General features: G+C 42.2%; 1 protein-coding gene across 1 annotated transcript in view; it reads right to left on the bottom strand.

Moving 5' to 3' along the window:
• The window catches only part of SLC9A4 (solute carrier family 9 member A4), a 34,518-nt gene that overhangs the window by 3,788 nt on the left and 17,630 nt on the right, over positions 1-13,100 (bottom strand). The window contains exons 7-11 of the mRNA XM_008635912.2: positions 12,800-12,870; positions 10,357-10,518; positions 4,546-4,642; positions 2,634-2,765; positions 1,833-1,920 (exon numbers count right to left, since the gene is read on the bottom strand). Coding sequence (XP_008634134.2) covers positions 1,833-1,920; positions 2,634-2,765; positions 4,546-4,642; positions 10,357-10,518; positions 12,800-12,870 — 550 coding nt within the window. The remainder of the gene's footprint in view (positions 1-1,832; positions 1,921-2,633; positions 2,766-4,545; positions 4,643-10,356; positions 10,519-12,799; positions 12,871-13,100) is intronic.

Here is a 13,100-nt window from a genome sequence, read left to right as displayed (position 1 = left end):
GCTGAAGACACCTAAAATGGTGTTAATGCTACACAATGGCCCTAAGATGGGACCAGAAGCTGGACCAAAAAGTCTATTTATTTGCATAGATCACAAGGCAGGGCTCAAATTCAGGCCTATCTAATAGTAAAAAAGTACCTCCATTCATTGCTTCAGGATTTAGCTCTCTCCCCACTAAAATAATATGCCTACCTCCTATAGCAGCATTTGGTCCCTTGAAAGTGTCTGCAGTGATTTTAGGTCTGAGACTGCTGTGTGGAACACTTTAAATCTTTTAGAAAGACACATATCTCCTGTGATGATGCCCTGACAAAAAGGACAACAAAAATCCCCTTGAGTAACATTTATTTTCCCCTCTGAGTAGATCCTATTGGTTTCCATTTTGCTGTCGTCATGTGTGGGTGCCCATACAGGACTTAGGATGGAGTGTTTAAGGCAAGAACCAATGACAGTGAAAGGAAGAATCTTGGGAAGTCCAGGGAGAAACTAGTGCAGGAAAATAAAGGAAAAGGAGGATAAAAAGGGCCAGTCAGTACATGTGTCCAGTAATGCCCTGCACTTGATCCACACAGTTTATCCTGTTTTTTTCATTTGACTGCACTTCTGACTGTGTTCCTCTATTAGCAGCTCCCTATACTGTGTGCTTGTGTGTGTGGAGGGCTGAGTGCCAGCAACTGGAGGGACTGGGATGCATCTGTCAGTGCAAAATTGCTGGCAATCATCAAGCCAGAGTAGCCATTAAGTAGGATAAGAGGCTTGGGAACTGCCTATTGGAGCAACCACGAGTTTGGAACAAAGACTGAGGAGGGCAGAAGGTCTGTAAGCTGACTACTGGAAGAAACACAAGGTCCAGAGCAGTGACTGAAGAGACCATGGGATCTGTGGTTGGCTACTAGTAAGGCCATAATCTGGACTGGGTACCAAAGAGAGGTTTGCATGTGTGTGTCCCTGTGTGTGAGGAGAGGAGACCAGGGGATCCAGGAAGCTGCTCCAGGGAAGACTGGCTGTCCAAGGCCAGCTACTGGAGGGTCCTACAATATATGGAGTGAAGACCATGTCTCTGTGTGCATGTGTGTGCGTATGTGTAGGGCTGCGTACCAGCAGCTGTTATGGGGCTGTGTCCCCAGGGGATTACATGCCCAAGTGCCACCAAATGTGCAGATGGAAGGTCCAGGGCCAGCTACTGAGAGAAGCATGTATGTCAGGCCAGTTGCTGGGGATTCAGATAGCATGTATGTATTTATAATTTTTCACTAACAGTCTGTCAGCCTCATCAGCCAGAGAGGGGACAAGGATGACGCCATCAGTGCTGTTTGCATTTGTGTGAGCACTGTGCCATGTCTGTGCTGCTCTCTGTGTCTAGCTGTGTGTACACGTGCACTGAATTTTGGTGTGGGGCTGTGCATTGGGAATACCTGCTCAGTCTTGGTACCTGCAGGACCTGGGGGCATGGAGCTCCATCAGTCTCACCTGGACTGGGCTACAGGTTCAGCAACTCACAATAATTTTGCATACAGTTTTGTCTGTGGGGCTGCGGGGAACACATAATTTGTGTTCTTGGTCTTGGCCAGGTGGAATTGCAGGGATCACAGGAATGTTTGTTCAGGAAGGAAAAAGAGAAAAGTAGGAGGTGCTGGAACAAAACAGAAACTGCTGCAGTAATGATCATATAAACAACACAGATAAAACAGAAAGGAGAGAAGGGTGTAGCTCATTTAAAGAGGCCATGGACTTCCATGGGAGTATTCACGTAGTACTGTTAAATCCACCAAACAACTGGCCAAGTTTCTTTTGCTGCTGGAGTAGGATACAGAGTAAAGTGTTTCCATTACCTGTAAAAGTAACATGCCTGGCTTTCCTTCTAGTGGACTGGCGTGGACCCTGAGGCAAGGAGAGGTAGCGTACTTCCCTGGTGTTAACCTGTGTAGGAGACAGAAGTGTGTTCAGTGCCCGTGGTTGCCTCCACTTGGCACTTACTTGGTGAAACAGTAAAGAGGGATGGTAATATGCTGCACCTTTACAGCCAGATTTTGAGAGGTATGATCAATGGTTAATTTGGATGGTTGAACTCAACGTCAGCTCCAGTGAGAATGTCTGTCTGATATAATAGTCATAGGGTTTTTTTACCATCAGTGGAGAAAAACATGTTCTTCTAAGATAAACCTTTCTTATTTCAGGTGAAAAATTTAAATACAAATCATGTATCCAAAAAGAACTTATTTCTCTTCCTTAGCCATGATTATCTCAGCTGTAAATGTCTGTGCTGTTCAATGCCTACCTTTGGTCAGACAAATCTCTCACTGATTGAGAGCCCAAATCTTCAATGTGCCAGACACTTTGCATCAGGCCTTTTTTGATTACACTATACTTTGCACATGCAAAATCAATGCAAGTTACATTATTTTACCACAAGCAGCCAGAGTAGATGATTTCTGACCAATGTATAGAGATCAGACATGAAAACTTTGCTGTTCACATGCTAAGTGAAGCTCTTTCTTCTTAGGTGCTGCATGAGCATACCGGGGGAAATATCCATTTTAATTATAGCAAAGAGCACATAAAAATGGGTGTCTTTCCATACTTGCAGAGAAGCAGAGGCAATTTTACATAAATAGCAGATAGATAACAGGTACCGGTCTACCCCAAGGCAAGCTGTTTCCCTTCCTGCAACTTTGCCTCAGGCTGTGTTCCCGACGGATGAGGATTTCTTGCGCTTGTTTCTCACTTGTGTTAGTAGGTAGATTGTGCCGGTTGTATGCTGGTGCCTGAAACAGAAAATGCACCCAGCTCATTTCTCTTGCATTTGCAATGTTAATCAGTCTGGTCAATCACAGGGCCAAGGGGACATCTGCCTCAGCTCAGTCACCAGCTCACCACAGAGCTCTCTGGTATCTCATGGCAAAATGCAGCCATGCACAAACCTCACTGCCAGAGCAAGATGCGAGGAAGCACGAACACAGCTCTAAGTCTCAGACCTCAAGGGCTGCATTTTGATGCCATTTTTGATAGCCTCTTTCCTGCTCATAGTGCAGGTATATAAAATACACCTGCCTAAGAAGGTTATTTTCATCTGGGCTTGTCATCTCTTTGTCATCTCTCTTCTCATCACACATTTGGGAGCTACAGATATGATGCAGGTCCCAAGAAAGAGATAACTGGTGAACTCAGCTCTGAGCTTTGGTACTAATGCTACTGAGCATGGAGCAAGCTTCAGATGCACTCAGGAACAAAGAATGTATCTCCAGAATGAGATGTACAGCTGAGTTACCTTTCCATACTTGGACAAACTACAAATTAATATTACCCTAAAACTGAGCATCATTTAAGACAAGCTTTTTAGTTTATTGCATATATCTAGTGAAATGAAGGAAATAATTATCTGCCTTAAAGAGAAAAATTCTTCGAAATTTATAAATGCTCTTAAGAAGTAGAATCTGATCTTAGTTTCATGTGCAAGGCTGCTTGTAAAGCTGGTCTGCTAAGCCAGAGCTTTTCAGAGCTGAAAAAAAGTAGTAGAAGTGGCCTTATTTTTCTCTCGATCTTTCATTTCCAAAAGCACAGCATTGTCAATACTACACAGGAAATGACTGGCAAAAATAGCCATTAATGTAATTGATTTTGAAGAGGGAGAGTTCATTTCAGTAAGCTAACTATATATGCAAATTGTCGCTCGTAAGATAAGAAATTAATATCATAAGGATAATTAGCCATGGCAAATCAAACAACGTTAGGAATGAATAACATACTAATAATGCCACATTTAAATGAGCAGGCCCTACCATTTTCTAGTACACGTGTGTTACATGAGTTAGCCCTGTTTATCAGCATAATTTCAAGGTTACTCTAATACATCCTCTACCACTCATTGCTGTGGGCGAGCACTCAGTTGTCTATTCAGTGCCCAAGACTGGATTAAGTAGATACCATACCCTGGGCTGCGTCAGGGTCAGTGCAAATTTCTGCAAAACAAATCCCTGCTGAGGTATTATCACACCATTTTTACAGAGAAAAAAAAACCAAAACACTTAAATGTGTAAAATGAAGCTCCGGAGGACGTGGAAATTTTTTTCCTTCGTTTTTTTCCTCCTCTGGCGCGGGTAAATGCCGCTCCCACGCAGGGCTGCGCAGTGTTTGCCGGCGCTGGTCCGCCCGCCCCCGCAGCGGAGTTTCGCTGCTGCCAGAGCCCTGCCAGCCCTGCCTCCCACAGCCAGGCTGCCCTCCCGGGAGCCCGGGGAGCCAAGAGAAGGCGGCTTCCCATCCAGACAGCTGTGCAGCGAGGGAAGCCTGACCTCTACAGCTCATTCATAGATTTTCCTGACTTTTCTCGCTGCCGTCAGGGTGAAGCCGATGGGAAAAAAAAAAGCCCCAGCTTTCATTTATTCCACCCAGATCAGTGCCCAAGCCCGGGGTTCTTCCCTGCTTGCCCTCCCCGGTCGGCTGGGAGCGGCTGCGGGCTCCCAGCTCCCAGCAGGTGCCCCGGCACGGGGAGGGCAAACAAGAGCTGCGGGTCTGCAAACAGAGCGCGACAGCCGGTGGCTCACACACCCTTTGTCGCACTTGGTACAGGTTGTGTGCCAGGACATCTCTCATGGACTCCACCTCTGCGGGGGACAGCCTGTGCGCACGCTGGTTCCTGCTGCTCCTGTAAATAAAAGGGAAAATTAAATACGATATTAATGAGCTGATTAAATACTAATACCATTAAATAATGCACAGTCTATTTTTAGTGCTAGAACAGAAGGATATGAAGAGCCTTTCAGTGACCAGCAATACCTGGAAATCATCCAAAGATGAACAAAAAAAAGGTCAAATTTTGCTCTTTCATGGGTTTTATCCATACAGTGGGTAGTCAAATTGGGCCCTAAGTCGTCATACAGCTGGCAGAAGAAACTCTTCTTTCTTAAATAAGAACTTCTTTCTCCATAAAGAAGTTCCTATTTAAGGATTAGATTAGGTCATAGCCAGCTCAAGAAAGCACTGAAAGTTCCCTCCTCTGTCTGAATAAAGACCTCAGCATGGTCTAGCAGTCTGGGCCTTGTCATCTTACTGATTTTTACTCCTTTGAGAAAGTGAAGAAAATCCTTAAGAATGAAAGAGTATGCCAATTGTGAAGCCTGAGAGACCTGCCCTGTGGTGAGGAGCACATATAGAGTTTCCTTGCTACTGAAAGTGTTTCTCCATTTGAAATGAAAGAAGTAGCTAAAAGACTGTGTTTTTAAAAAACTTTGACAAGCCCACAGTCACTTGTAGCTGCCTGGTTTTTTCACTAGCAAAACAGTGGAGGAGGGCTGCGGTGAAATGTTATCGGGTTTCACTGCATCAGTCAATCACTGTGAGAGGTAGTGTTCAGATGAACTCCCAGGAAAAGAAAGGGAAATAGATAGTGATCATCCAGGATGAATCAGTCTGGGTTCATCTAGTTGTTTCTGATTTTTTCCTTTCTCCATGTTGTTTTCTTGCCTCTTAAAAAAAAAAAAAAAAAGTGATTGCAAGTGTTTGTTTTCAGCTGTTGTCCTAAAGTGATGTCTGTAAATTGTGCAATTAAAAAATTGATGATGATCAATGTACAGTATTGCCAAAGATTTGTGTGTGTCTATCTCATACTTCCTCTAAAATAAATTTAAAACTTTTAATGGCAAAGGAAGATGGATCTCAAGCTAAACTGAGATTATGATGTAAACATAGGAAAAAGGCTGGAATTTGCAATTACATCTAGTTTAACAATATTACCACTGTTTTGTTCTATAATCTAACATGAACATCTTGAAAACTTTTAGGACCGACCTGAACTGCCTCAATTCTATATTTTACTGCCTCTCACCATCAAGTAGACAGTGATCCCTGGTGCCCTGGCCCTGTCCAAAGCCTCTGGAATATAAGAGTTAATTCCTAATATGTTTCAAGGTTTCGGGATGTGTTTTCATTCTGCCATCAGACTAAAACTGAGATCTGACATTTTTTTTTTTGTGAAGTAAAACCAGAGAGAAATTAACAACAGACTAAGGTATAGTATCAGAACTAGGACTGGGATAAGCAAGAGGTTAAGGACCTCACTGAAGCATGAGAGACCCATGAGTCTGCCACTGAGCTGCTGGCAAGTCAGTGTGACAGAAAAGGACTGCCTTTCTGGATTTGACAAGGAATCTTATCTTGTCCCTGACAAATACTTCCCAACAAATATTTAATTGATATTCATCAAGTCTCAACAATTGTAGCAACAACAAAGTTATTTAGTTACCATTAGGAAAAAAAGACCTTCAGCGCTGCCCAATTCCAGGCTGGCTGGGTGGGTGGGTGCATGGGTTGGTTGGTTCCCTTTTCATTCGCTTTCATTTCCCAGAGATAACACTGAGAGGATCCAGGGATGCTACATAAGGCTTGGGTGTACTGCACCTTTACTCCAGCTGGGTGTGGTGTGTCTCAGACTGGGGTTCAGCCCATGTATCCTGCCTTCCACAGCAAGGAATCCAGACTCCCTGCCATCAGCAGCCCCCATCTGATGTCCCTTTGGACAACAGGGAGACCCTAGGTATACCTGGGAAAGTACACACAAACACAAACCCTGGGGACTGTCAACAAGTATTGGTCTCTAAAATACAGGCTTGGCTCATTTGTGTAATGCAAATGGAACTGGAATAGTTGCTGCAGGTGGCTTTGACATCACAGGGAACAACTGCCTCCCTGCTTTGTGCTTCACTGAATGTGTCCACAGGGTCTTTATCCCTTACGGTTGGGCATAAATATGGGAAAGGATCTAAACAGGGAAAAGCTTGACTCCGCTGTGGAGACACCAGATTCTCTCTTTACTTTTCCAGCTGCATACCTGACTTTCTCCACATGCCAGCACAGAAGTAGCCAGTTCTAAGTCATTTAAAAGCTTATTATTTCACTCTTGAAGTGAATTAAATAGAATAAATAAAACTCCTTGAGTTTCAGTTCAGCTGGGGTAACAAGAGAACAAATAGCATGAAGATAATCTATATTGTTCTGGAGCACAAATAAAAAACAGTCATTCCTTTCATGGGATTGGATATTAACCTACCCAACTGATAACAATGCATATATATGGTAATAAGGAATAGATTGCTTTTACATTTTGCAATACCTTAAGAAAGGACTTTCAAAAAACCCCAAATATGTTCGGTATGTTACCGAACATGTGAAGTAATCCTTATTGAAACAATTTCTTTGTTCTTATTGAATCTTCCAACATGTTACAACAAAGAATAGCACAGGATATATATATGTGATGAAAAAAATTATAATACACCATGAAAACTGTCTCTCTGTAATGATAGCCATGACAGTATATCTTCCTTCCTTAGATATGCAGATAGTTGATACTTGATACATTGATGCTTGCACAATCTGTGTAATACTATTTTTCATATTATATCTAAAATTTTGGACTTTGTAAACTCTCCATTAATCTTCACTAGTCCTGTGAAGGAATAACATTATTGGGCACAGCTCTCTCATAACTGTACTACCACAAATGACAACACACTTGGTTCTGATCTGTACTGTATTGATATGTTTTAAGATTTACCAAAGCCAACATTGCACCAATATGAAGCCAACATTAAGTAAACTCAGTATCAAACCATCTTTTTCTCTAATGGTCATATTTCCTACAATTTCCTACAAAAAACAGCCATAAACCCACAGTTTTGAGAATATCTCCTAGACTCTGCTTTTGCCATTTCCATCCTTATTTATAAGGCTTATATTCTCCAAAACATCATAACCAAATGCTCTGCTTTCATTCAAATGTGGATTTTTTGTTGCACAATCCATGGGCAAATTTTTTCACTCTGCACTGGAAATACTGTGAATTGGACACCCACTCCACCTGCAGGAATCACACCAGCATGAATGCAATTCTGCTAATCCACAGTCTTGGAGATCTGCTTTGATTCTTATAAAGTAAATCTCTTTGTGTGCATAAAGGCTGCAAAACTGATCAGAAGTGTGAGTGACAGTTTTCTCACTACTCTGACACTGCTAATAATGCTTTACTTGCCATACATTGGAATTTTATTTCAAATCTCCTCTTGTTCATGGCCAGAGTTTTGTATCCTCCCTGAAGACAGGGACTTTGGGTACACACTGTCTCAATTATATCAATCAGACAATTTATAAATACACTTAGAAACCTTTTACACAGGTTCATTTAATTTCTGTGAGGAATGGCAACAGGAACTGCTGTGTTGGCTCAGACCAAAGGTCCAGCTAGCTCAATATCTTGTCTCCTGCAGTGCTCAACAGCAGACACTTATCAATGAACAGAGGTGGGAAAACGTGTATTTTCCTAGAACTCTCACAGCCTGCAAGATCAGAATGGTTTTGAGCCACAGGCTGCTTTTTTGAAGTTGACACTTCATTTTTATAAAGGCTTTCTCATCAGAGGATGAAGCATAGTAAAATTCAATTATAGCCAGAGTAGAGACAGCAAAAATTAGTCCATTATATCAGCTGTTTATTAAAGAGTATTTTTCAATCTAAATTCTCAGCTCAGGAGAGAATTTCTGAACTCTGATGGAGCAATTTTTCTTCTTTTATCTCTCCCTTGGGAAAAGAAGAGGGATGTGGTTTGACTGCCATGGATTGTCTAACAACCTTGCACATTTTCTCTTGGCTCAGAATGGTTAAGGGATTACAGCAGACAGAAAGGAGCCTGACATACATGCAGGTTTTTTTAATATCATCCATTCACCAAAGAATAATTTAGAGAGAAAAGGGCTAGGTCTTACACTGCGTGCTGACATCAGTACAAGAAAGCAGATTGATCTTGACATGATTAAGCCAAAGTTTCAAGAGAGATTTTAATTTAATATCCAGTTGGTATTTGGATTTTCTCTTATTGGCAGAGATCATCATTCAAAAAAAATAATATGCTGGACCCTCCCAGAGGCTGCTGCAAAATGGAGAGCGGTTTAAGGATGCAACAGGGAAGAGCAGGCAACAGCAACAGTGGGCAGCAAGAGCCTGGGAAAGAATTTGTGGAGGCAAGTGCCTTCAGCAGTACCTGTACTCTGGACAGTGTGATGCAAGGTGAGGATAAATACATGCATGTCAGTTATGGTGTGCAGGAGGGAAGATTTGTGCAGACTCTTCTCCTAGAGGGTAGTTCCCTCCGTTCCCTCTGGAGATCCCACCAGTTTTGTCCCCTGGTCAGTCTGATACCAACTTGCATTACTGTTTGATAGAATCGTAGAATGGCTTGCATCTGGTTCCAAACCCACCACAATGAGCAGGGACATCCTCAACTCTTGTCAGGTTGTTCAAAACCCCATCACATCCAACCTTGAATGTTTCCCAGGATGAGGCATCTACCACCTCCCAGAGCAACCTGTTCCAGATTTTCACCACCCTCATCCTAAGAAAGTTCTTGTACCTAGTCTGAATCTACCTTCTCCTAGTCCTGTTGCTACAAAGCCTCCTAAAAGGCCTGTCCCCATCTTTCTTGTAAGCCCTCTTTAAGTACTGAAAAGTTACAATCAAGTTTTCCCAGGGCCTTCTCTTCTCCAGGTTAAACAGCCCAAACTGTCTCAGCATTGTCTCGTAAGAGAGGCTCTTCAGCCTGCTTTGTGGCACTCCTCTGGACCTGCTCCAACAGGTCCATGTCTTTCCTGTACTGAGGATCCCAAAGCTGGACATAGTACTGTAGAGTCTCACAAGGACAGAGCAGCAGGAGAGAATCCCCTCCCTCAACCTGCTGGCCATGCTACTTTTGATGCAGGATATGGTTTGTCTTTCTGGGCTGCAAGTCCACGTTGATAGTTCATGTCCAGCATTTCCACCAGAAGCATTTTCAAGTCCTTCTTGGCAGGCTGCTCTCAGTGTTTAATTGGACAAAATTGTTTGTTTGGGAAATACCAAAATATGGCAAGATGGTTACAGGTTTGCAAACTGGAGTTGCAAAAATTGCAAATGCTACAAAGAAATCTGCTCTCAGAAAAAAATTCATGGTTGGGATAATGGAGTCAGGAGCAGTATGCAGGTCTCTCAGCACCTGGCAGGGATTAACGAAACCCACTGGCCAGGTAAGCGATAAGTACATCTGTCTTGGGTCACTACTGTGATTTAAAGCAACTGGAGTGGCTTCTGTACCTGACTCATGGTTCAGGAGTGCCCATCATCGAAAAGAAACAGAGAAAATGTCCATGGATTTAATTTTCACTCTCTGAGCGAAGTGCAAATATGACAAACACCAAATTGCACCTGCTCTTCTCATAACTGTCTTCTTTTTGCTTATATTTCAATTGAAGTCATGGAGTACCTTGGGTACTTCCTCATTTTTGTCCCGTTCTTTCCAGCCCCTACTCTGCAAAGGGTTGGGAGGTTGGTACTCACTGTAAAGAAGTAGAGGATGATTTTGAAATTTTCATGCCACTCTCAGCCATCTCAATGGCCAGTTTTATCTCCATCTTTTTGTACAATGACACAAGGCTGGATTTGGGCTGGTGTTCCCGAATTAAAATTTTCTTCAAATACTTATTGTCAAACTTCTTAAATCTGCAAAAGAGATAACAAAATCAAAGGGTAAAAAAGGAAATATGTTTTCATTTCTGTAGTACAAGCTGATCTTCATTCAAATGCACACATCTACAATTCAGTGGTGGAAGCTGAATACAAATTAGAGGCACCTGTGGACTCCTGAAGGCCTGGTGAGCAGAGACTTTTAGGGGGATATTTGGCATAGTCTACTGGTCCGCAGAGATTGCAGAGCCCGCTAGACAAAAGAAAGAAACAAGCTGCAATCAGAGCAAAAAAGAGGGCTGCATGTATGTTTGCATATTACACTGCCACATTTGTCAGAAAAGAATATGGGCAGTCTCCAGGCTTTTGTACAAATGTTGTATTATAGTAGGGCATAACAGCAGCAGCTGCTCTTACTGTAATCCTGGCCTATTCAGCCAGTCACCAATGAGGCTCTAAGTGGCCCAGCAGTTACAGTAGTTAGGGCCCATTACATTGCTGATAATTTTGAATCCTGACAATTAGAGCGGAGAAAATACATTTCTTTGTACTCTGAATAACAGAGAAATTGAAAGGACCCCAAAATACCATGTGCTTGCATGCTGCAGATTGTAAAATATCGCTAATGTGTGGCATAATTTGAATGCGAATGTGTGTGTGTGTCTTGGAACAGGTACGTGCTTTCAGGCAGACATTTAGCAGAACAACAGTAGATTTTCAGCAGAGCAACAGTTCTGTTTCTTTCAAAGGAACAGTTTACCACAGCAAGGTAAGGTGCTCCACAATGCTGGGAAAAGTACTACAGCATTTGTATATTTTTTTCCTTAGCAAAGGCCATTTTTTATTCATTAGTAGCAGAGGTAGGGACACAAATGTTTGCACGGGGATTAGAGCTCTTAATGTTTTTCTGTGTAACAGAAAGCCTCCTGGATTGTCATCACTTAGGTAATTAATTCTGATACACAACTTTAAAGTTGCATAGATAGGTTTAGGGATTATTTTTCATATAATCTTCTTACATTAAATGTCTTCAGACACAGTGTGTTTTTTGAATCTGTCTGTGAACCAAAATACTACATTTATGGCTAGTTTGGGCAAAATTCTCTTTTCAGAGCTATCAGGTAGATGTGAGACAAAGAGATAGCATTTACTCACAGGTATGTGTAAATGCAGCTATTTCAATGGATTTACTGCTCCAACAGAGATTTGTTCCGTTTATTGACTGCACAGACAGTGATGTGGTCCCAGCAGATGGATGTCCTAAAGCTATCTCTGGACTGTCAGAGCCAAAAAGGTATTTTTATTTTTGGGGTTTGCCCTAGTACATTATATTGTTACTCCCCACTGGGACAAGAATTGGGTGCAAACTAGTCATCCTCTTCCCACTGTTAATTCCTGGTTTCCACAGGGAGAAATCCAGTCATGAAAGGACTTGCCACGTGTCCCAGCAGACACCCTTGGCTGGGTTACTGGAGTCCAGTACTGAAAGGTCAGACAGGATTCCAGCACGGAAGTCTGGGCATAGCTAGGATAACGAGGGATAACTTTTAGCCCACAGGATCCTAATAAGATGTTTGGGGGAAAGAAAAATCAGTCTTTCCCCTACTTCCCTTCACATGCTCTGGTGGTGGCCACACCACACATGTCCACAGGGCTCCCTTAGGGAAAAGGTAGAGGGAACAGCACATTCATCTCTTCTGGACAGTGCTTGGAAGAGCCACAAAGCTTCACAAAACCACCTCATCCTGCTTATGGAAGAGACAAGGTGGGCCCTGCATTTCTGAGTGAGCACTAGCTCGAGAGTATCTGCTTATGTTACTGGATGGTTAAATTCAAACAATCCCTTCAGCACTCTTATTTTAGATATTACTGAATGCAAAGACCTGTAAGGACAGGTGACTGATTATTACTGAATATCTACTCACCAGCAAGGGATCCTATTTGCTATGGAGGCTCACAGCAAAAGTCAGTGTGGCATTGACACCATATGTAGCTTATGTTCTAAATCCAGAGTTAAAGAAGCATTGCCCAGGATCCTAGATTTATACCAAAGCTACGTACACAGGCTGCTGTCTGCAGCATGAGTTCCCATGCCATGTTTTTCTTTCTGAAGGCTTATTTTCTGCTTGTGCAGATTGAATTTAGCAGGCAATGTATGAGCACTGGACTCTCAAGAGTTAATGGTTACTCAGGAGTTCACTTTTTAAAAAAGAGATATGGCACATGACCCCAGCATTTTAATTTTCTATTCTATTTACCTACAATATTTTACATGATAGATATTTTATTATATTAGACTGCAGTAAGGGATACTTACTTATCTCTCAGCTGATAATGACTCCAATGTCCACATATGTCTTCAATACCAGCCTTCAAATGATCCATCAACTGTAGAAAAAAAAATTGAAAAATTTTAAGTGGCCATTGTGAAAAAAGAATGTTACCACATATACGCACTTGCTGACATGATTTTGAGATTTATTTTGTTATTGGAGCATGTAAGTTAATTCTGAAAGAACCTACATTTCTCTAAAAATCAAGGCAAAGATCCCACTGTGGCAGCTTGGCTTTTTTTTGATGGAGGCAAAAAATTGCCTGGTCCTTTTTGTCTGCTGAAC

This window comes from Corvus brachyrhynchos, unplaced genomic scaffold, assembly GCF_000691975.1.
Source record: "Corvus brachyrhynchos isolate BGI_N302 unplaced genomic scaffold, ASM69197v1 scaffold83, whole genome shotgun sequence".
Classification (NCBI taxonomy): domain Eukaryota; kingdom Metazoa; phylum Chordata; class Aves; order Passeriformes; family Corvidae; genus Corvus; species Corvus brachyrhynchos.
The sequence above is the reverse complement of the archived record's forward strand: the minus strand, read 5'-3'. Positions and strand labels throughout refer to the sequence as shown.